Source organism: Fundulus heteroclitus, chromosome 13 (genome assembly GCF_011125445.2).
Source record: "Fundulus heteroclitus isolate FHET01 chromosome 13, MU-UCD_Fhet_4.1, whole genome shotgun sequence".
NCBI lineage: Eukaryota > Metazoa > Chordata > Actinopteri > Cyprinodontiformes > Fundulidae > Fundulus > Fundulus heteroclitus.
This window is the reverse complement of record NC_046373.1, coordinates 10,794,860-10,818,417: the sequence shown is the minus strand read 5'-3', so window position 1 is coordinate 10,818,417 and position 23,558 is coordinate 10,794,860. Positions and strand designations below refer to the sequence as shown.

The 23,558-nt window shown below is 39.0% G+C and overlaps 1 protein-coding gene across 2 annotated transcripts in view; it reads left to right on the top strand.

Annotated features, from left to right (window-relative positions):
* Positions 1-23,070, top strand: part of LOC105924120 (transmembrane protein 196) — a 31,662-nt gene extending 8,592 nt beyond the window's left edge. The window contains exons 1-5 of one of the 2 annotated variants that reach the window (XM_021315240.2): positions 11,567-12,046; positions 16,538-16,594; positions 18,844-18,979; positions 22,157-22,275; positions 22,373-23,070. In XM_021315240.2, coding sequence (XP_021170915.1) covers positions 11,882-12,046; positions 16,538-16,594; positions 18,844-18,979; positions 22,157-22,275; positions 22,373-22,444 — 549 coding nt within the window. In that variant the 5' untranslated portion in view covers positions 11,567-11,881 and the 3' untranslated portion in view covers positions 22,445-23,070. Of the gene's footprint in view, positions 1-11,566; positions 12,047-16,537; positions 16,595-18,843; positions 18,980-22,156; positions 22,276-22,372 lie in introns of those variants that run through there. The other variant, XM_036145043.1, reaches the window with a different exon arrangement.
* The last annotated feature ends 488 nt before the right edge of the window (positions 23,071-23,558 follow it).

Below are 23,558 nucleotides of genomic sequence, written 5' to 3'. Positions count from 1 at the left end.
TTTTTATATTGCAAATAGGGATTAGTCTCCTTTTTACATATTACAGTACAATGACGTGGAAATGATTCTAAACCTGTTTTTGTTTATTTTATGGAAACCCTATACAAATACTTTATATTTTTTGAACATCAAAAGAATACTGTGGGAAGATGAACATAACTGAGGGATATTCTGAATAAGAGGTAGCTCTTACTTTTGAGCCCTGAGAAGGAATTGATTTTAGGGCCGGTACGAGCACACAGAGCAGAAATGTATTGATTGATTGCATAACCTTTTCTCATCTCCTGTTTATCTTGCCTCCCCTTTCATCTCTTGGCTCCTCTCTTTTTTTAAAAACCCTTCTCACTAGCGTCTTCTGTAGTTCACCCATTCATTCACCTAGGTCTAATTCTGCTGAAAAACAAACTTATCGTATATTTCGCTGTTACTGGTAAAAAAAAAATGGGTGAGCAATCTGCAGGGGAAAGGAAGCGATGATCAGTTTTGCCTGTTTGCTATGTGGTGACTGCTGCATGTGCATTTCGTATGCCAACAGCTGGAGCACCTGACTGCGAAATCTGACCAGCTCTCCGAATCCACTCGAGCCATCTGGTGCTGGACGGAGAAGGGCATTGCCAACCGTCACATGGGGGTTTAACACCAGCACCTCAATGTTGCTTACGCGTGCAGAATTTTAGCAATAACCTCCAAGATGTTGCTTCAGTCCGTGTGTGTAGTTGTCCTGTAATTTCCTGGTACAGGTGTTTCCTGTATCAGGAAATGCCTAATTCGAGGGGTATGAATTCACCCCTCAGTCCACTGTCAAGTTCAACAGTAGTCTGTTTGTTGAAGCAGGAAATCTGCTGGCAGAAGCAGAGAGGTAGAGACCCCTGGGTTAAATGCCCTTTTATACTATGTTCCACATTAGTAACAGCCCCTTGTATATGATGTCAAAAGTTGCTTTGTTAGAACCGAAGGGTTATGTTTAAAGTCCACTCTGATGAACATATTTTGGCCAGCTGGAGAGGGCTGGAACAAGTTGCAAAATTAAATCAGTGCCATTGTGAACATGCATGGGTTTTGTTAATCTTTTTTTTGTCTTCTCAAAATGGGTGTTTTTTTTGTTTTTTGTTTTTTAGAAATGGCTACCAAAACTACGGGGCCCTAGATGGGTCATCGCAACATGTTTTGCATGTTGAGAGAATGTGCGCTCGTTTTACTACATTGTGCTCTCGTTTAACTAAATTGTGCTCTCGTTTTACTAAATCGTGTGCATAATTTACTATATTGTGCTCTCGTTTTACTATAGTGTGAGCTCATTTTACTAAATTGAGCTCTCATTTTAAGCATAGTAAAACGAGGGCACAATTTATTAAAACTAGAGTACAATTTAGTGAACATGGTTATAGAACATTGTTTGCACGATGTACTTAAACGTGGCCACAATATGTAAAATGTGCACTCAATATTGTCTTGACACATGTAAATATGAGCACATTATAGTATATTCGAGATCTCGATCTACCAAAACGCACCCACGAAAGAAAACATGCTCACGTTTTATTAAATTCGAGGGCTCAATTAAAGGAAACGTGCTCACAAATTATCACGACCTGAAACAAAATATCACTTAAAGTGAGCTCTTCCGGGCTCCGTACAAAACAAAAAACAAGTCTTTATTTTTGCGTTGCTACTGAAAAACTTTACAACCCCGGATAAACAGCCAATGCAATATCACCATCGTACAATTTTAGATAAACACAAACTCCTGAACTTTGAGAATCGGTCTCAAATTCATGCCTGGCTTTTCAGGTTTTAAACAGTTTTTCTCCCCCTCCTTTATGCGGCTTTCCTCATACTAGGCCAGTTAACTGGATTAGATCTCTCAGAATATCCTCCAAACCAGACAGTGTCATGCCTGTATGGTTTTGGGGCGATCAGCTTTCTCTGTGAGAACTACAAATTAAAGGAGCCTGCCTGCCAGAAGATGTGAGGAGCTGCGGCTCTTTTAGATCCTTTAAATCCAACTAAACAGTTTGTGAAGGACTGCTTAGAGCTGCTGTCGGTGACTGGGATGTTTTATAAATAATGTTTGTTGCTGTGGGTCTTAGATTTGTGTAAGATGATACACACATACTAGATGATGTTGCTGGATTTATAGTACTTTAGCTTTTTTTGTGACTATTCTTATCTCAAATCACTGTCTTTAGCCTTTTCTGCTTAGGCTTGATCTGTCAGGACTGCTGATCTAAATAAGCTAAAAGCTACAATCTTGTATAGTGCATTAAATGGTGACATTTATATGTATTTAAGTTGCATATGTCCCCCTTTTTAAATAAAATTAATGTCAAGCTGTGGATGGAGTCAAAACTCAGAGTACCGTACTTAATTCCTGCACAGCGCCCCTTTTTGGAGGATAATAGAGCGTCTGATTTGAAAAACAGACCAAATTTCAAAGAAAATCAATACAATTTTGTTGATGCCACAATGAGTTAAAATAATCAAACAAATCTGTTTTTAGATGTTTTTTTAAGAAAGTCAGATGTCATAGTAAACAAATTAACATATAACATTACATTGTTTGTTTTTAATGAAAAACGTCAAACGTCTGTCACTTCAGCAAGTGTACTTATCTAATTTTGCAAATCAATAAAGATTTAATTTCCACCTTTCTGGTATGTTATTTGAGTACCATAACAACACAAAGCATATCTCTTTGATATTTTTGAGTTTTCTTTGCACCAAAAAATTCAGAGGTTGCAGTGAATCCAATACAAAGGATGGCATCTTCACTTCCTCCAAAGCAGCCGGAGCGGTTTGTCAGGAGAAGGAAGTGAGGCAACTGTAAATCTATTTATACGCCTAGTTTCAGTGTCTTTCCATGCCAGCATTACAACAGAGAAGTGGCATGACATTTTTGCTTGTTTTTATTTTTGGGTGTGGATTAAGATATTTCCAGATATTGTGCCTTGTTAACCTGGCACATTTTAAAAACATAACATAAACAAGCACAGGTCTACCCCCTCTGTCTTTAGTATTAGCGACTCTTTGGAATCTCATGCTTCTTTTTACTTAATTCAACATTTTATTTTATTTATTTTATCGATCAATATGGCAACATATACTGATTGTTAAAAATTAAGTATAAGAAAGAAAAAAACGAATAAGATAAGAAAAAATGTGACGTTGCAAAGAAGTTGGTGTATGTGTTCAAGCGGTGGGGAGAAGTACAAACTTATAGGGATCCATCCCTTTACTGACACACTAATGTGTTAAGGGTTACAAGAATAAATGTCTTAATTATGTAGAACAAGTTATATCTTTCCTTCCAATATTATTTACATATTTAAAAATAATATATTATATATCATACGTTGATATAAGCAACAGTACAACAACAACAACTAATAATAATGTTTTAAGTATAATATCAAATCATAATGTAATTGACTGTTAACTGAACATTGCTTGAGCTCCACATTCAGGTTGCTCTAAAGCTGCATCCCACACACAGAAACGCAGAAAATTTCCTTTATGTTCCTAGAGCAGCAACCTACTGTGGGCACAGGGTGCCGCCATTTTTACAGCCAGTGCATGAAGTAAACCCCAGAAGTCTAAAGTAATCACAGGAAGTTGCTCCCAAAATGTTAATTGCCCGACTGCAATTCCTGTTGTTCATGATTTAAATAAAAACAAAAAAGTTAAAGTTTTCGATTTTAGGTTTCTCATCCACCCATGTTAGGGTTAGATTTGACCCTCAGGGGAGGGGATAAAGCTCAGGTATTACATTAGGTTTAAATATTCGATATTATGACTGATCTTAGGTTCCTTGCATTTCTCTCGGTTTACATATTTTATTATCCCTAAAACATCCAGTGTGAATTTTTGGCATTGACTGTAAAAATGGTGGCGCCCTGCGACTGCAATACAGTGCCTCTCTTTTGTTCCGGTGATGGGTGTTTGATATAAATTTAAACTGGTACAAAAACAAATACTTCTTGACTTGGTTTATTCTGTTGTGCAGTTACGTTTCTGGTATTTAGAGTTATCTTCACTCCGGGTTTCTTATTGGTTTGGTTTCCTGCTCTATTTTGGTTGGTCTGGCCCTTTCTGTTCTGTCTTCTCTTTACTTCCTGTTTTCCGTGCACTTTCTGAGTTTCCCAGCATCATTCTCACACTGTGTTCTCTTTGTGCTGTGTTTACTAGCTTCTGATCTCTGTTTTTAATTAGTGTCTTACCACTCTTTTAATTTCTTCTCCTCTGTCTCTGGTTTCTCACGCAGCTGCCCTCGCTCTGCTAGTCTTAACTATTTCTTGGCTCCCTGATCAGTTTCCTACAGTTTCCTCGTGTTGGGTTGGTTCTTCAGTTGCTGTCGCTTCATCGGCTAAATGCTGCCTCGCTCAGTCAGCTTCCCTCCATTTTCCTTATCTCTCCTATTGCTGTTGTTGGATTTATCTAGCTTGATGTTCTTCGTCTCATGTTTTTGGATTTCAGAACTTAGACCCTGTTGTTGTAAGTTTCTGTTTAAGGTACTATTAAATATACTTATTTTACCTTTACCTCCCTCTTGCCTGCATTTGAGTCCTCCATACATTCACCATTGTGACGCATATTGCATAATAATTTTATTCTGACATCAGTAGCTCTGAGTTTGTATACTAGTCCATTTTGGAATTGAACATAAATCACATGCACAAAAATAATGTGCAGAATACCAAATGTCATCCCATCAGGGCATCGGAGCTAAAAACCCAGTATCTTTGAGGCCTGTGACGCTTTCCGTCTTCTTCACTTATTTTGTCTCCAGGGGATGGCAGCAGACTGACATTTGCCCAGTGCTATGCTCATTATAAGCCTGCAGTCATGGATGTCTACATAATTATTCCTCACATGAAAAGAAGATGGCACCGCTGAGGTGCATTATATAGGCCTCTGGGGATATCATCATTCCTGGCAACTCCTGATATCTCTTCTTTCAACTCACTTAGCTGATTAGAAGCTCATAAAGCGTATCCATCTCCACTCTGCTATTGCTTCAGGCCACCACAAAAGATGAGGTTGAAGAGGCAGAAATGGTTTAGGATTGATGACACTGTCAGACCTGCGAGGGACACAGCGTCTCCTTCAGAGAGCTGAAAAAGGTGTCCACCTTTCCTGCTAAACCTAATATTTCTCATAACTGGGTGGAAGCTGCTTCTTCTTACATGTAATATAAAAAAATCTGAAATTTAAGAAGCGTCAAGAACTGCTGCAAAAATAAACGTTTAAAATGACTAGTCAGTGTTTTCAGACTGGAGAATAAAAGTAAAATTTCCCCCACAAATCTTCATTTAAAGAGGTTAATGTTATTAAAATGCCTTCACAGAAGGTTGTAAGGAACATAATGTCCATACAGTTTTCCCACATGATCCATTGATGTAACCCAAGAACTGCAGGTGGTCCTGGCTCTCTCTCCTGCTGATCGGGCAGATGTGACTGCAGCAGGGAGGGAGGATGTTGTTCCTTCATAAAAACTCAGCCAAGTTGGCAACACTGAACAAACACCGAGGACAACAACTGCATAGGGTTGCTTTACATCGTGTTAACAGTTACTTTCAGATCTGGTTCAGTAATGTAGCTTGGGTCCTCAACAGGAGTGCTTTTATATTTAGACAAATACTGGAAACCCAATGGCTAACATGGGATAATTTTATTTTAAAGCCACTGACATAGGAGTCATGTTTTTTTTTTTTTAATAACTCTTAAACACTCCACTTTGGACATGACTTTGAGTTTTCTAACGTAAAGAGCATGCCATTTATTATTATTATTTTCTGTTTACTTATGTAAAAAATACATTTCAGTTTTTCTGATTTGTTTATAATAAACAAGCAAAACGAAATCCAATTAAATACATGGTACAAGGGTTACTCTTCCCAGGATTGGCCAGCCTATCAAAATTACTCCAAGAATGGATTGATGACTGATCCAGGAGGTCAGAAAAACCCAGAACAACATTTAAAGCACTGCAGGCCTCGCACCGCTCTCTTAAGTTCACGGTCAATGATTTTAGATTAAGAAGGAGACGAGGCAAAATTTACATCTATGAGAGAACTTCAAGGCAAGAATGAACAGATGCTGGACTGAAGCCCGTCTAGTGTTTGCGTAACTTGTAAGAAGGTGTATGTGCCGTTACATCTGGGGTAAAACCAGCACAGTTTTTTAGAAAAAAACATTACACCATCATCGTGGTGCTAGGGGAATGGTCTGCTGCAGTGAATGGTGGGATATATTTAATAGAGTGATGTGTTTGCTCTCCTGCAGAAACCCCTCAGGGAGATTGTCTGAAAATCAGTTAATGCACTTGAAACTTAATTTCAAGCGCACTTTAGTAATTAATCTCGACAATGATACGAAACTCACAAAATGAAGCTCAAAAATGAAAAAAAAAACAAAAACAAAAAAAAATTAGGGCTTTGGAGTGGCCTAGTCAAAGGGCAATTTCTTGAACTCAAACTGACCTTTAATTCTCAAAAAACATACAGTATGGCATAATTAAAGGGGACATATTGTTCAAGATCTAATTTTTTATTCCCTGAATACATTTTGTTGTGTACTTGGAGTCTCTAGGGGTGCAGACAATTTAAATTTAGTCTGTCAAGGTGATGCATAGACATCTTTATATTCTTTTTGGGTCATATTTTTCAAGCCGTTCAGTTTTCTCTATTATATATTACGCTTTTTTAAACAATTATGTCACAGTATTTTTCTGCAGAGCCGCAAAAAAGAAAAAAAAAACAAGGTCATGGACTTCCGGCTTCCAAGTTTCACGAATCCTCCATTTATTTTGTTTATCTTTGCACCGCAATTTTGTAGTCTAAGCTCAAGGATGCTTAAGCTACAAACGGACTGTGGGGCAACAGTAATGAGGAATTCCAACCCAAGCATTACAGATCCACTTTAAAAGCAAAACACAACTGAATGATTTCAATGTGAAAGGGCAGGCATCAGAAAACACAATATCTATCCTTTAAAAGAATTCTGCAAAGAAGGGTAGCCAGTGCCATAAAAGACTCTTAATAAAGGCTACTACCAGTGTGGCACATTCACTTGATAGGTTTGGGGCCCAATGACTCTTTCACAAAGGACAGGGTTGGTATTTTCTGTTAAATTAAATCATCAGTTGAAAACTGTGTATTTTATTTGTATTGTCCTTTTTCCGACTATCAGTTAGGGTAAATATGAAGATGTGAGGATCTAAAATATTTAAGTAGAGGAAATGTGTAAGATTTTAACACAGATAGGCTTTCCTTATTGTATAACTAAGGATTTTAAGAAAGTGCTCCCTACATCCTGTAAAGTGTTGCCAATAAACTGCAGCATTACTTCTGCAAGTTTCCAACAGAGAACTCCTTCTTGTCTGCAAAATAGTCAATTTTCTCTTCACATCAAAGGCTCTCCTTTTGTCAGAAAAGTGCACTTACAATTACTAATCTACTTGGGAAGTCAGTGGAGAGGCCAGTTGTGATTTATTTATGCAAGCGCTGTCAAGATTAGTATATCATATTGCACTAAAAGTGATTAAATACGCCCCTTAAATCATTCAATTCCTTTATTTAACTAAGCACAACCCCAAACAAACCGGCACATTTGGATGGGCATGAAAGAAGAAGTATCTAAGACAAACATGCAGATATCTATGACTTCATAACCAGATGGATATCATGGATGAAGTCACACACACACAAAATGATTAACGCTGATAGCTTCAAAACAATGCCCATAACAGGAAATATAGCTTTAATTAAAATCTGTTGGTTTGAGATGAAGCAACAAAGGAAAGATGAGAGGGTAGAGAGGTAACACTGACGGAGTTCAGGGAAGTAAGGAGAATACGCCAGAGTTTCTCGGAGTCAGCCATTGATTTGAAGCTGCACTACAGTGGCAGCATCTTATTCCAGCCAGCAGCAAGTCTCTGTTGGAGCTGCAGCAATGAAACACTTTTAATCAAGCGTCTCACAAACAAGACAGAATGTTGACGCCACGCTTGGGATGTTGTTGCAAAGCCGTTCATTTCAATTTATTATTGATTTGTTTTCTCTAGTTAGTCATGAGAGTATCGGCACACGCACAATCCAACAAAATTCCCAGCAGCAGCAGCAGCTGGAACATGAGCGCCTAATGATTTAGTGAAAAGGACCAAGTTTAAACTCTGAGTTCTGTTTACATCCATATGGTTTGTCCTTTAGCTTTTTAAAGATTGAGGGCCATCCAGTCCTTTAACATCCATTGTCATGCAGTGTTTTATAAGAATTATTCATATTCAAACACCCCTTGTGGGACTTTTCTCCAAAGGAAAAAAAATCTGTTCCCAAACTGTAAAGTGTTGCGCTGTGCTCAAAGCGCATTGTGTAAATTGCAGTACAAAACTAAACATACACCGCTCAAAAATAATTAAAGGATCACATTTTAATCAGAGTATAATATCAACTAATTTAAACGTCAGGAGTATCGATATGGTCAGTTCAGAGCTAGTTTTTCCTTGACTTTCCACTAGTTTTCCATTTGACCAGGGTCAGCGTCACTACTTGTAGCATGAGGCGAGACCCAACAGAGGTTACATAGGCAATCCAATTTTGGTCAGCCTGCCCTCCACCATCCTGGCAGATATCAAGAAAGGGACCTGCAGTGGGCCAGTGGGAGAGCTGAGGGCAGGTTCACTGGAGAAGCTGCGATGAATGTCATGCTGTCTTCAACATCGTTCAGTAGGCTTGGTGTAGTGGTGTGTCAGAGTTGGTGTGGTGAGGTATAACATTGTAGGGACCTACAAACCTATGCAGAATAAACAATAGCATCATGACTTTCATCAGGTATCTTGATGAATTTCTTAAATCCATTGTTGGACCCTTCACTGGTGCAGTAAGTCCTTGGTTCCTCCTGGTAAAAAAAAAAACATGTGACATTATGCTGGAGTAAACTTTATAGAGTTACGTTACATTTCTTTGTACAAGTTATGTTGCGTCACCATGTAGCATCACAACATTATAGTTGGATGACCTAACACACATTAATGTCTTGTCACATTTTATTTTCTGAAAAAAAAAAAAAGTTTTGGTTGATGTAGATGTTCATATAGTAAACTGAACAATTTTGAGTTACCATAAAGAAGAAACAAGTATCACATTACTGGTGCTTTACTGGTGCTGGTGCCACTCAGGGGGCATCACATCTGTGCCCTCTGGTGCAGCCGTTAGCCATCCCACTTTAATTTCCCGCTTCACACCTGAGGCCTGTACTATGTTATGCAACAACATGTTACTCTAAACTATGTTGCATTATTCCATGCAATGTTAAATTTTTTAGTGTTATGCTCTGCTATGCCACTCCATGCTGTGATATGTTTTGTTTAGATTTGCTCTGTTGTGCTACGCTAATGCTAATATCTTGCTCTTGTGAATCCAACATTGTGTTTTGTCTCGTCTCATGAGTTGGGTGCATTTCTGAATGTGCTGCAGACCCGGCTGCAGAAACAAATTACAGGGGAGGGGGGGGGGCATTCCATTTTTTCAGGGGGGCACACTTTTTCAAAAAACATTTTATATGCTTCAGGCTGAACAGTGGCTCTGTGACTACTCCTACAGTGCTGAGAAATAAATTCTCAATAAAATCTAAAATAAATAAATAAATAAAAACCAATAGTGTATTCAGTGTTGCCAAATTAGACAGGTTTCCAACCAATTAGGCTTCTTTTGAACACATTGAGCTAGAACAAAAATAGCTTATGGGCAGGTTGTAAAAATTTGGGAAGCTTTTCACAACATTTGTTGGGCTTTTAGAAAGATTTACTAACAAAATCTATCAAAATATTTGTCTATGTCTGGAAGAAAAGTAAAAGCATTTTAATAAAATACCATCTCCTTTCAACTCATTTTACTGGTCAGTTTATTTTTGAAATGAGTCAAATCTGAATGTCGAATCAATGAATAATAGCTATAATAAATACTATTGATTAATACTTATAATAAAACAAGAAAAGAATACACTATGAAATTGTATTGGTCGATGTAAACGCCCCAAGAGGGGTTGAGTTCTACTGATCAACTTAAAAATATTCCATGGCTGTGAAAGATAAATGTTTGATTGAGCTATACTCTGTAAGAGAAATTAAGTTTATATTAAGGTAGATTTACAACTCATGTTGGGAAGCTATTGATAAAAGTTTTTTTCCCGGTTGATATATCATGATTGTTAAAGGGATCTTGTTTGCCTGATTATACATTTTGTGCAGAGTTTTTTTTTTCTTTGCTTCAGCTCAGTTGTGTGCTAATGGCATGTACTTATGTGTTTAATAGTTCTTTGCTTTTAACATGAGAGAGTTTGAGATTTGGGCTTGTTTCTTTTCTTTTTAGTTGGGCAGGTTTTGTGCTGGTTTGGGCTGGAAACTAACAGTGAGATATGGCAACCTGTAGCACTGTCTTGACTCAAACGTCAAGCATAAGCTACACGCTGATAAACATGAGCGCTGGTGTCAGGCTGAACACTGACTGAAGTAAAAATTCATACTAGCAGACGTTCTGTAATTACATCAAATAGGGAGCACAAGGATCAGAACAAAGCAGAATTCCCTTCTGCCTGCAAATGACCCAAGTTTCTTCAGTGTGGCAGTTTTACTGCTTGGTTCTGCTTCTTGTGCTCCTAGCTGTCCTGGCTAACCCTCCTAAGCGTGAATGTTTACTCCAGTGTAGACTTCAATGCTGACGTTTCAAACAGAAATTAATAGCGCTGCTTCCAGCTCGCTCTCGCTTGCTTCATTCAGCTGCATGTTGAACCGTGAAGCAGATGAGCCATAGCAGCACAAAACCCCACACAGTGCCATTGTGGTTAAGTAAGAACTCAAAACGGAAGCTAGAATTTAATAAGGCTCACCAGTCTCAGGCAATAACAGATGGGAAAAACGTTGGCTGCTCTAAAGATTCATTTACTTGCAACTGTTAGATGGCAGGAATATAATGTGGGGGAAAACAGTATGAAAGTGTGGATCTAACCTCTGCTGTATCAGTGGTTCAGACTGCTGCTCCTTGAGGTGTAATGGTGTGGTGGATGTTTTACACTCAAAGCCACAATGGAGCAATCATTCAGCCTATGTGGGTGTTGTTGCTGACCATTTCTTTAATTTTTTTATGACCACAGGGTACACATCTTCTGATTACTTCTTCCAGCAGGATAATGCACCATATATCAAAGCTCAAACTACTAAGCTTATAAAAACCCTGTAGAATCTGTGCCACAAATAAATGAAGGCATTTCTAAGGCAAAACCAGGTTCAGTACTTGCAAAGTGAGTATAAATTGGCCGGTGAGTTTATATTGTATGCTGATAGACACTATGTGGCTTGTCACTTACAATGGTTTCTAAGTAAGGTTGCCAAAAGAGCATGAAAGCACAGAAAGAATGTCTGGGTCAATGAGGGGCCACCGCCTAAGATCCCAGACATTTTGTTTACGGCCCTGTGCTGTGTTCACCTACACTTGAATACGGTAGTAACCCGTGTGTCGATGTGCGTGCGCGCGCGGATACTTGTGCGAGCGCGCGCGCTTGCAGCGGCTCTCTTGTACCTCGGACAGCGCCACGCGCCACAGACGCATCTGTGAAGCGAGGGAACTTCCACCGTTCATTTGCGCAAACATCAAACTCAGACGATGTCTCTTCTCTTTCTTAGTTTTTGATACTTTGCCAATATCCTTTACAAGTTCCTTTACGACTTTCTGTTCTACGTGGAAGGATTGCAGCGGATAAGCCTTCGTCCTCCTGCTGGGATCGAAAAGAGCGGAGCAACGACGCACTCGGAACGCCGAGCATCGGGATCCTCTCTCGCCGTGTGCTCGCCTCCTCCTGCTGGAGCCACAGAGATGCCCGGGGAAGGATGTGCTCCAGCCGCAAGATCCTGTGGAGCCTGCTCCTGCTCTCCGTGGTGGAAGTTGGCCTGGGTGTGGCGAGCATCGTCCTGGGTGCGGTGGGCATCAGCTGGGTGCGCGGGGAGCACAAGCCACAGCAGGGCGACGCGTCTCCGGTGTGGAGTGGACTTTGTGTACGTGATGCCACCGATAGCTGTCCTCACCTTTTCTGTTCTGTTTACTTCCAGAGTGGATAAGTCCGAGGATAGAATAGAAGAGAGCTGCTAACGTTAACTACTGGCTATATATATAAAAAAAATATCTAAACTACTATTAGAGGGGATGCTTTTTCAGATAAATCAACTCTGAAAACAAACTAACGATATTTAAGGTCTATATGTTAAAAGTCGGGGACTTTGGATACTTTTAAACTCCCATTTCTGTATAATAGACACTTAGAGTACCAGGTTAAATATTGAGACCACTTTCAAACACTAAAAGTATATATATATATATATATATATATATATATATATATATATATATATATATATATATATATATATATATATATATATATATAATACTCCCATTTCTGTATAATAGACACTTAGAGTACCAGGTTAAGTATTGAGACCACTTTCAAACACTAAAAGTATATATATATATATATATATATATATATATATATATATATATATATATATATATATATATATATTATATACACATACATACATATACACAGATAATTTTTTCCACAATTAAAAGCTAATTCAGGCACTAATAGTACATAAAGTAACAATCTTATTAATAGAGATCATAATTAATTTATTAATTAATCTTAAACCTCATATTGGTACATAATACTGTGCTTAACTTGGTTGAAAAAGAGAGAGAAGATGCATGTTCTGCTTGATCATAATGTGAAGCATGCACTCCCTCAGCCATTTATTCTCCTCTGAAGCTAAGGACTGGCTTTATTAATTCATGCTTGACTTGGTCCTCGGCGCTTCAGAGGGTCAGAGCTTTCATGCCCAATCATGCTCTCAGACTTCTGTGAATGTCTCCTCTTCTTACAGCTGCGCTCTTTGCTTCATTGTTTTGATGCCGCTCCTGGTCGGTAAAGAGTTTAGTTTCAGATGGGCCGCCAGCAATTTGCAACAACACTCCTCCAGCTAAGGAAACATTGCCTATGTTTGTCAAAAAGCAAAAAAGCTACAGTTACAATGAATACACTCGCTTTAAGCAGGACATCTCAGTCTGGAGATTCTAATAGACTTTTAATGTTCAATTTGTTGCTATACATCAGAAAAGTAAGAAGAAGAAAATATTACTAATGAATGGGTGCTTGCAGACAAGGTTGTTAGCTTGCATACCTCTGCAACCCTTTGTATGATGGACATGTTCTGCAATGTGACATACATGCTCAAGCTGTCCGCTGAATCAGCCGTCCCGGACATTGATTGACATTTCTCCTAAAAATGAATTGAATATCCAGGATTCTGATTTAGGCTCCTGCAGCAAGCTGCACTTCCAAGGCCTCATAGGTGAAGACGTGTACAAAATCCTTAAAATAAATGGTTGTTATGGAGACTGGATTGCCCAAAGATGTCACTCCATGCTGCTCCTCTCTAACTGTGAGCTTTGGATATTTTTTGTACCCCCCTTTCCAACACTTCATTGTGCGTGGAGGGAAAATAAACTTAGGGCCACTTCCAGCTTTAATTGAGCAAGTTCCAGTAAATTCAAGCCTTCTAATTGTAGCTCTGACTGATACTGGTGAGTAGATACAAAATTTTCTCGTGATCATTTTCCACCTTATGAAAATCAATACATATTTGTCCTATTTAAATGTCATATTTTCTTGTTTTTCCCCTTTTGGAGAATAGCTAGGAGAAGTAGGCCTATGTGTCATGTCATATTTTTTCTCCAGGGCAACAGGAGGTAACGGGTTACTAAATAAACATTATTAGATACTCTGATCAACCTAAACGCTTTTAAGTTAAAATTATGATATATATTCATAGAAATTGTTAAAATTGTTTTTTCAGTGGTGGTGTCTTTTCCTTACTGAATAGATGTTCTGGTTTTAAAAGTCTGGTTGTGTGTGCTTTGTCAGTGTAAGATTTTGTTGCTGCAACAATCCATCAATCAGTTTATTGATATCACCTTATATAATCAGATAACACCTGTAACAAATCCTGGAGGGAAACCCGGACAACCCTCTCATTGGCAACATTCTCCAGCTCATTGTGGGGATCCATAGATGTTCCCATGGCAGAAGGGATCTAAAGCTCCCTGAGCAAATTTTGGGCCTGCCCCGAGTTCTCCTCGCAGTGGGAGGTGTGCCTCCCTTTGGAAAGCCTCCAATTTCAGGCACCCATCAGGCATCCTGATCACATATCAACTGACTCCATTCATTTCAGAGGAGCAGTGGCTCTACACTGATTTCCTCCTGAATGACGAAGCTCCTAACCCAATCTCTAGGGCCGATGCCCACCGACCTTAAGAGGAACCCTTCTTCGCCTGCTTCTACCAACGATCTTGCTCTTTTGGTCATAATTATTATATCCTGACCAGAGGTCAAGGTGGGAACATAAATAAAAAGCTTAGCTTTATTGCTCTGCTGTTTCTTCGCCACTAGAAAGTGGAGCAGGGCCCACATTACAGCAGAAAAATGGTGAATCCATCCATCTATCCATCTCTTGTGTCACTTGTGAGAAAGACACAAAGATACTTGACCTCTTCCACCTACATTGATTGTGCAAGGACCAGATGGTCTTGAAAGGATCTCCGAACCCCTTTATTTCCACACCACAATCCAGCAAAATGCCTCGGGCAACACTATTGTAAGCCTTTCTCATATTCCTGTTTTGGTCCTTGTTTTCTTTTTGTTAGTTATTCAGCATTTCAGTGAGCCAGAGCAAAACCCCTTCCCCATAGCCTTTCTGAATTCCTACAATGCAGGTTTTGCTACAAAAAAAAAAAAAACTGATTTATCCTAGGAATAATTTCCTACAACTTGCTTTCTTTCACTTGACAATTTTGATCACCGACACTTTCAGGTGAACATCACTGGTAAAATCCTTGGACATAGCCTGCCAGATTAAAGGAGCAATAAGTTAGAAATGTACTGCCAAATTAACATAAATCATTCTCATTTGTCACCCGGGATGGAAATAACATCCCCTATAAACAATCGGTCCTCTCCATCAACAATGTATTAGTCACGTTTTTGTCCTCTCAAACCTAGAGGTACGGTCCGGGTACGGTCCCGTGTGTACTTCCTGGTTCCTCAGCCAATGACATGAGAGTTGTCAGGGTTCCCAAATCAGAGTGCATCATTTGGTATTTTATCTTGGTAAAAGAGCAGCAGCTTGCAGTCCTGGAAGCCAGTGAGAGAAGCAGACAAGAAATAGAACAGAATAAAACATCATATATTTATCCTGTGGATAAATGGTTGTTTTTTGTGAAGGCATCGTGTATGTGTTGTTCCGCTATATACCACCAGGTGTCAGTATTACTTATTGCTCCTTTAATGTCCCAAACTTCTCCAGAAGTTCAATGAAAGTCCCTTACGTTTCAATTGAATTTCGTGAAGCTTAGCTCATGCTCTTTTCCTCCCCTGGCACCAAGCTCACCCATCCCATGATTTCAGTGCTGTTCCCCATAGGTGTTGAGCCCATGTGCAACTGGAAATTAGTAGCCCCTGTATACTGGCTGATAATCAGAAGCCAAGACCAACAAGCTTCTTGTCAGGTCTACCTCCGGGAGGGCACCCCATGTCTCCCTGCTGTCCACCAATAATCACAAATAACGCTTTGATTGCTCATTGTTCGAGTGCAAACGTGATCCAAAAATATTCCTCATGACAAGAATTTCAAATCATGATGACTTTTAAAGTGTACAAGACCAAGATCAACTGGTAGAAATTTTCCATATGTATATTTTAATGATTGCAAAGAAACATATTCAATAAAGCAATAGTCATGCCACTTTGGCAGTGAGGAATATATAAAGTGAGTTGGGATTAATTTTAAAAAATAAAAGTCGCATGACATACACAGAAAGGACCTTAGTATGGAAAACACAAAAAATAAGGCTGATATGCACATAATCTTTCACACAACATCAAACTAACAGGATTTAAAGCTCCAGATGAATTAAAAGGCAAGAACTAGACCCAGAAATATGAAAGTACTGTACAATGATAAACCTACACAGCTGGCTGAAAGTGGGGTAACTCTTCTATGTTTGCACCTTTTCAATAAAACCCTTTAAACAAAGATTTTAACCAAACTTGATGCAGAAACAGTTGACAAGGGAAAGCTCACATTCAAACATATTCTCACTACTCCTTTCAGCAAAACAAACACAGCACACATCTCGCTGAGCTGTCCCTTTGTGAGCTTGTTCCGCCAGCATAATACACTCTGCAGTTTGCTCTAAAGTACTTACATCCAGGGACAATGTGGCTTCTTGGCACGACACATTTTAGGAGAAACAAAATACACATGAGTAAGAGAGGGATCTCCTTTCCTGTTTTCAGGATTATGGAAAGGGATTAAAACCACAATGTATCATGTAATTTCCCAAACAGTATTTTTTTTTATGCATGTAGAGCTCAATACACGTTTTTGTGCTGATGTTAATTAACTTTTTACTTTCTTTTCCCCTCCCAGTTTCTGCTCTGTGGGATGTGCGGCGTGTTGTGTGCTCGGAAGAGGACAGGTCTTATTGTAAGTGCTGTAAAGTTGTCTCATAAAGACCCGTCAACTTCTTTTTCCTTTTTTCTTGTCCACTAGATTGTGACCTAAATACAGCAAAAGCTTTTTCTTGTTCCGGCACAGGACAAAACTCAGCAGTACGTGACACAAGTTGTAGGGAATGTAGGACGTGCGTGTGCAGCAGACACGAGCCCAATCTTTTGGTGATTTTGAAAATCTTACTTTAAAGCTCACAGTTGTTCAATTTTGCCGCTCCATTTTACACTAAAGACCACCTGGGTGTGTGATCTGTAAAGGGATTTATGGGTCAGAATGGCTCTGGCATCAGCCAAATGCAGAGCGTTGACCTCTACGACTTCTGTGTTGGATAAAATCCTGTCCATTAAATAAAGATTTCTGGCAACTCACAGTTCATTCTGACTCACACACGTACTGAACAGGTCGGATCCCTAACAAACCAGGTCCTGAAAATGCCACAATAAACATGTGCTGGGAACCGGAAATCCCTTCCTTGAATCTGTAGACTTGATTCATTTGCAAACTTGTAAACTCCAGTCAAGCTGCGCATTCACAGCGTTTTCAAAGGGCTGAAAAGATGGAGACCTTTTACTGTTCTGTGTAAAAGGATTTCCCCCTCCTCACAGATTTCCTTTTTTTTTTCTCTTCAGCCACTCTTAAATCTTTCAGAAAAAACTCTAATATCAGACAACGATATGGGTAAATAGAAAATACACTATCCAAACTAAACAATCATCAAACAGCAGAGCACAGCCAAAAGTTTGATGCATCTACCTCCTGATGATTACACCAAGATTATGTATTATTTATATATGCAGCTATATTCAACTAATTCAAATATCATTGAAAGGTTCATTTATTTCAGTAACTAAATATACTGAAACGCATTAAATAGATGATGTACACACATACTGATGTTTTCAAGCATTTATGTATTCCTGTTAACTATGAGGATTTTGGGTTTACAGTCAATGAAAACACAACAACAGAGCAATGAAAAAATTACATTTTTAATACAAAAATGTGGACATAATGAAAAGTATGTTTTATGCGTGCTTGAAAGTTGTCGTTTATAAAAAGATAATTTTAATCTGACAAACAAACCCCATCGGAACAGATATTCTAACTTATTGAACATGGCTGTATGTATTTAAAGCGCTCAAAGTGTTTCCCAAATAGACGTCAAAAACCAAGCAGAGAGTGTTCTGACACAGATATCTGAGGAAATGAGAGGAGGCAAGCAGTCACCTCTCTTCTCTCTCTGTCACTCTTTCAACCTTTTTTTTTTTACAGTCAGTGTGTCTCCAGGTCCTTGTGTTTCTCTTTGACTCCGTCTCCTGCAGGCAGTGCAATAATGATGGATCAATGTCAGTGCGATCCGCTGTAACCGAGATGGCTCTCTGTCTCATCCTGTCTGTCCCGAGCTTTCTCTTTCGCCTCTCTTGCTCCTCACACCAATATATCTTTCTGTCTCTCCTGTTCCGTCTCATAGTTGCTGTCTATTCAATGCCCATGCTCTCTCCATCGTCCCTTTTTCATCTTCCTCTATTTCTCCCCCTCTCCCTCCCCCTGCCTGTGGGGAGATGATTGCATTAGCTCGGTTTGGCTCCGGACCCCTGCCAGCCGATTTCCACACTTCTCCGGGTAATGACTGAAATCCGAGATGCCCTTTTGCGTGCGGTTAAAGGCACTAATGGCATCTGTACTGGGAGCAATGAGACAATACCTGCAGTGCAGAGACAAAACACGCACACACACACATGCATCCTAAATCAACGGAAAGTATGATTGCATGACTGTGTTGTTCTGATAGCGGAGTAATGAAGCTGCAGTCATTTCCCAGTTGGAGTCTTTTGGGAAAATATGACTCGCAAATGGGTTTGTAAATTTGCGTTTGTCTTTTTTCAATTGAAACTGGGGTCATCCGTATGAAGTGATTGATCTGACGATGATCAAGTTGAAACCCGATCAGCAAACATCAAGCCCACTCATCCACAAATGCAGCTAGTAAGCGATGCAAGTGTATCCACGAGCTGTGCAATATTTCCAGAAAATACAATATGCTGTTATAGAAATCCAATTTTCCAATGAGAAATGAACTTTACTTGGCCTGATATGCATCACTTAACACCATCGCTATTGTTTAAACTAAGAAAACGATTCAGATCAAAGCTCATTTATCTAATTTATTGACAGCTCTGCTCGTATATTTACATGAAAACTACTCTGTCTGTGTCTTTCAGATGATCCTTTTCTCAGCATGCTGCATCTGTGGCCTGATTGCCGGGATTCTCAACTTCCAGTTTGTTCGGGCGCTGAACAAACGGCCAAACTCAATGCAATCTATCCACCTGGCTGCCATGACACTGGCTTGTCTGGGTAAATAAAGAACAACTGCATATTATGTTATGATGCAATGAAATGCAACAGAAAGCAGCCGTTGTTGTCTGCAACAACACACATGCGCATGACGATATGTGCTGGGGGGGGGGTATTGTACGAGAAATTACGGTGCCCTCCACACTTATCGGCACTCCTGGAAAAATATAGTAAAACAGCTGGAGAAAAAAAGTAATCTTTTATTGCAGTAATCTTAATGTCAGCTAGTAATTTTAACAAATTTATATAATGGCGAACACAGAGCACTTTAGGAAATATTTGCAAAGTTTTTTCCATACCATTTTACAAGAGCTTTACATCATCACAAGTTTTCTTTTTTTGTGGCTCTGATAATTAAAAATGCAACATTGCTGTCATATTAAAGACAATGATACATACTTTAAAAGCTTTCCCTGCATGTAATGCAACCTATATGCAAATCACATGTGTTGGAAGGGGGGAAAAAATCATAAAAGTAGATTTACCCTTCTGATTCAATTTTATTATCCAGTCTTCTTAGGTAGGAGTCTATTGGCACCCCAAGTCTTGACTCGGTAATATATGTCCATGCTAACTTGAAAAAGTTCCTCAGGTTGTGAGGACATCTCTTGTCCACCGGCCTCTTTATGTGACTTAGCTCTGGACTCCTTCTAGGCCATTCAAAAAGTTAAAATGTCCTCTCATAAAGTCGGTCTTTTGTTGATTTGAATGTCTACTTAAACAAACCGTGATGCTGAAAGTCACAGTCCTTCTTCATCTTTAAGTTTCCAGCAGACATCTGAAGGTTTTAAGCCAAAGCTGACTGTTAATGATTGTAGAACTATTCCAGTCTGAATAATAAAAAATCTTAAATGAAAAGAAGTAACTCCAGAGCATGATACCCTTTCACATCAAAATGTTTTCTTTGTGTTGTTTTGATGATGTGCAGCAATTTGTTTTTTAGGCAAACATATAATTTGCAATAATGGCCTAAATGTTAGGGTATGGTCTCATCTGACCAAAACACGTTGTCTCAAGAGCTTTTAGGAGATGTTTTCTTTGGCAGGAAATTATTCTGTCTTGCAACCCTGACACCTTTATTCAGACACATGAAAAATACAGGAGAAGGTTTTCAAATGCATGAATAAACTGGCGCTAATTGGAAATATGTGCAGCTTCTTCACTATTGGTATTGGCCTTCTGGCAACCTCCCTTGTCAATTTCAGTCACATCTCTTTCTTGGGTTTTGGAGAGGTTGTTGTGATATGTCTGTTGTGTCATATTTTCCCCATATCTTTAATTGACTGCTTTCATTATCCCGTGGTTTATATAAGATGCGGTGGATTTTTGTTCAACCTTCTCCTGACAGGCCCCTTTCTGTGAGATCCTTTCCGTCATAACCTCTGCATATTATTACCAGGATACAAAGGAGAAAACATTAGGCCAGGACAGCTGAAGTAATCTGATTCGCTGTCATTGATAACAGGGGTTGACTCAAGAAGTCACCTAGGTTTTAGTTTATGGCAGGTTATTACAGCTTTTTATTTTTTCTTGATTTTTTCTTTGAAGAAGCTGATTATTTTTATCTTGAATTGTACAGGATATATGCAAAATTATAAGTCAGTAAGTAAGTAAGTAAGTAAGTACAATTAATTTATATAGCACCTTTCCCAGGCTAAAAACTACAAAGTGCTTCACATTAAAACAACCATAATACAACACAAACAGTGAGAAAAGTTTTTAAATGATTGATTATGGTTGTTTTTTTTTGATATCACAAAATCCTAGCATTTTGACAGCCACTTTGGCTGTGAGGACAGAGCTGGCCATGAATGATATTTAATATTGTGCAAGAAGAACCATTTCTGTGTTGATCTGTTAATATTTTCTGGACCTTTATCCTGCTTGTCTGGCAGTGACCACTAGATCTAATTTATAGAGCACTTTTCAGGATACTCAAGGACACAGAAAACCTGGTTTGCAAAAAAATTTAATAATGCAATAATAAAAAAGGAAGAAAAAGAATGACATGCAAAAGTCTGTCAGAGTGTGTCCATTATCTCTGGTGCAGGAGTGGGTGAGACGACCTGCAGCTTTTGGATGTACTGGACTTTAACTAGAATTAGAAGAGTGAACCTTAGCGGATCCTGGTGTATGGATCACAATGTCAGCAGCAAAGAACAGTAAAAGGTGGATTCAGTTAGTGTTTTTGAGATAGAAGAAGTTGGTACTGAACATTGTGTTGATGTGGTCCTGAAATGTCAGGTGGCTGTTGAAGATAACTCCAGACATTTAGGTTGTGAAAATTTGGCGAAGAGGTTAGTGTGGACAGGGGACACAGAAGTTGCGAGCAGATTCAGTCAGGCATTTGGGTTGAACTAATTATATCTTGTAATTATTTTAGTTCAGAAAATTGGCTTGCATCCATCATTTTATTTTTCTGTGGCAGCTGGTGGACGTGTATTGGTCACTAGAAGTTAGTGATTTGGTGGAGACATACCATGTAGATCTGGATGTCGTCAGCATAGAATGAAACTGGACTCCATGGTAATGAAGCGGTCAATAAAATACTTGATTGAAATGAGAGAGACAAGCACAGAACCTTGGAGAACACCATGGGACAGAGGAGATTGGTATAAAGGTGCCATTTAATGTCAGGTTCAGGGGCCAAAAAAAAACTAACAAAAAACAGGTTCATAGCATCACTGATCCTCCACTGCATATCAGTGAACATAAGGTACTTTTCCACATAATTATCCTTTGCTTCCAGCTAAAGTCCCACTAGTGTTTAGCAAACCCCACACATATTTTTTTTTTATTGCAAGACAGAGAAAAAAATTCCCCTGGTGTCTATCTACTTGTGTCGTATCAACAATACTGGTTCTGTTTCTCAAATCATGTACCCTGCCTAATACTCGGCAGTCTGAGCACATACAGCAAGTGTTCACACTGACAAGGGTGGTAAACATGCAGAAAATCCTATTCCCACCTGAACTTGACATTTTCTAATCACCTTTTCATCGGAAAAATAAATGTTCTTGGTGCAGACACCTTTTATCACATTATGTGTGACTTCCATGCAATGTATTGTTAAACAGGTTTTTTTTATTTCTTATAAAAAGCCAGGGATTAACAGAACCTGAAGATTTTGTCCACGGGGAAATGTGGATTTGTTAAGAAATATCTTGTTTTCTCCAGGGATCTCAACTTGTACCTTATCGACGTGGCTTACCTGTCGACTGGCCAGCTCTGAGCAGCAGAGGATGTTCATGGAGAGGGAGCACTCACTGCACCATTCGCATGAAATGACCGAGAAGGTAAGACAAAACTACAGACAGAAGAGCATAATGCTGTATTACATTTAAAGGGCAACACTATAAGCCTTTGGGGTATGTAACAAATGTGTCTTTTCAGGAGGTCCTTGACAACTCCAGTAACGGCATTCCTCAGGTCTCCTACAACGGACACACTTCAGCATCACCTTAACAATCTGGAGCACACCAAAACAAAGACGATTACCGCAATACCATGTGTGAGACAGAAGGTTTGGCTTGTGGTTGACTAAACATATCCCACTCCTCTGTCCTGAATGCACAGAGTGGATCGAGGCTCTCACCTTGAAAACCTTTACTACGGTCAGAGAGAGACGTGCAGCGTTAGGACAGCTTTTGTGCTTCTCAATTATTTATGCAAACAAAGGTTCAAAAATCCTCAGCTCGAACCAAAGCAAGGATGCTGAACTGCTGTTTGGATGACAGCTCAGGTGAACATCTTTGTGACCTCTCTTAACCTTAACAAGGAGGAAGGAAGGATTGTTATCTTGAAGCAATGAGCACAAAGTTAGCATGCAGCTGATCTATGTATCAAAGAACTATTGTTATATCAGTCTCACTGTCTTAATTCAATCTCTGTCTCGTAATCAGTTTAATGAATGCAGTCTGAGATAGCCAACAGTAAACTGTATCTATTGTCTGACGATGGAATGCTTTGACACGGCGGTGAGCAGCTGTACCGGACTATATAACAATGCTTGTATATGACGTATCTATAAATCATTATTTTTGTAATGCTTCTTATAAAGTTACATTAAATGAAGTATGGCTAATCTATGATTCAGACTGGTTTTGATTATTTTTGTCTTTGTTTATCATTGTAACACTATTAAGAAGACTGATGGCAAATGTACTACTCATCCCCAGACTGAAATATTCCCCACTGGTCAATGATTCTTTAAAAAACAGTTTCTGTTGGTAAAACATGTATAATATTTGCTAAAACACAGAAGTGGAAAACTTTATTTTTCTAAGGATTATCGGTAAAATTGGGCCTTGAGACCCCCGTCACTGTCTCATCAAATAAGCAGGATGCATCTCTACACCCGTAATGTACGACAACTTGCAAATTATTCAGATCCCTTGAACGTTTTTACATTTTGTCATGCAGTGACTTAAACTATTCAGTTTTTGTTGGCAAAAACAATATGAAAAGTTTGGCAAGCATTTCAATTCAATCCTTTTTACTCTGCTGCCTCTAAATGTAACCCCGCTGCGCATTAAGACATTGACGCTAGTGATTGGAACATTTCAAAATGAGAAAAAGT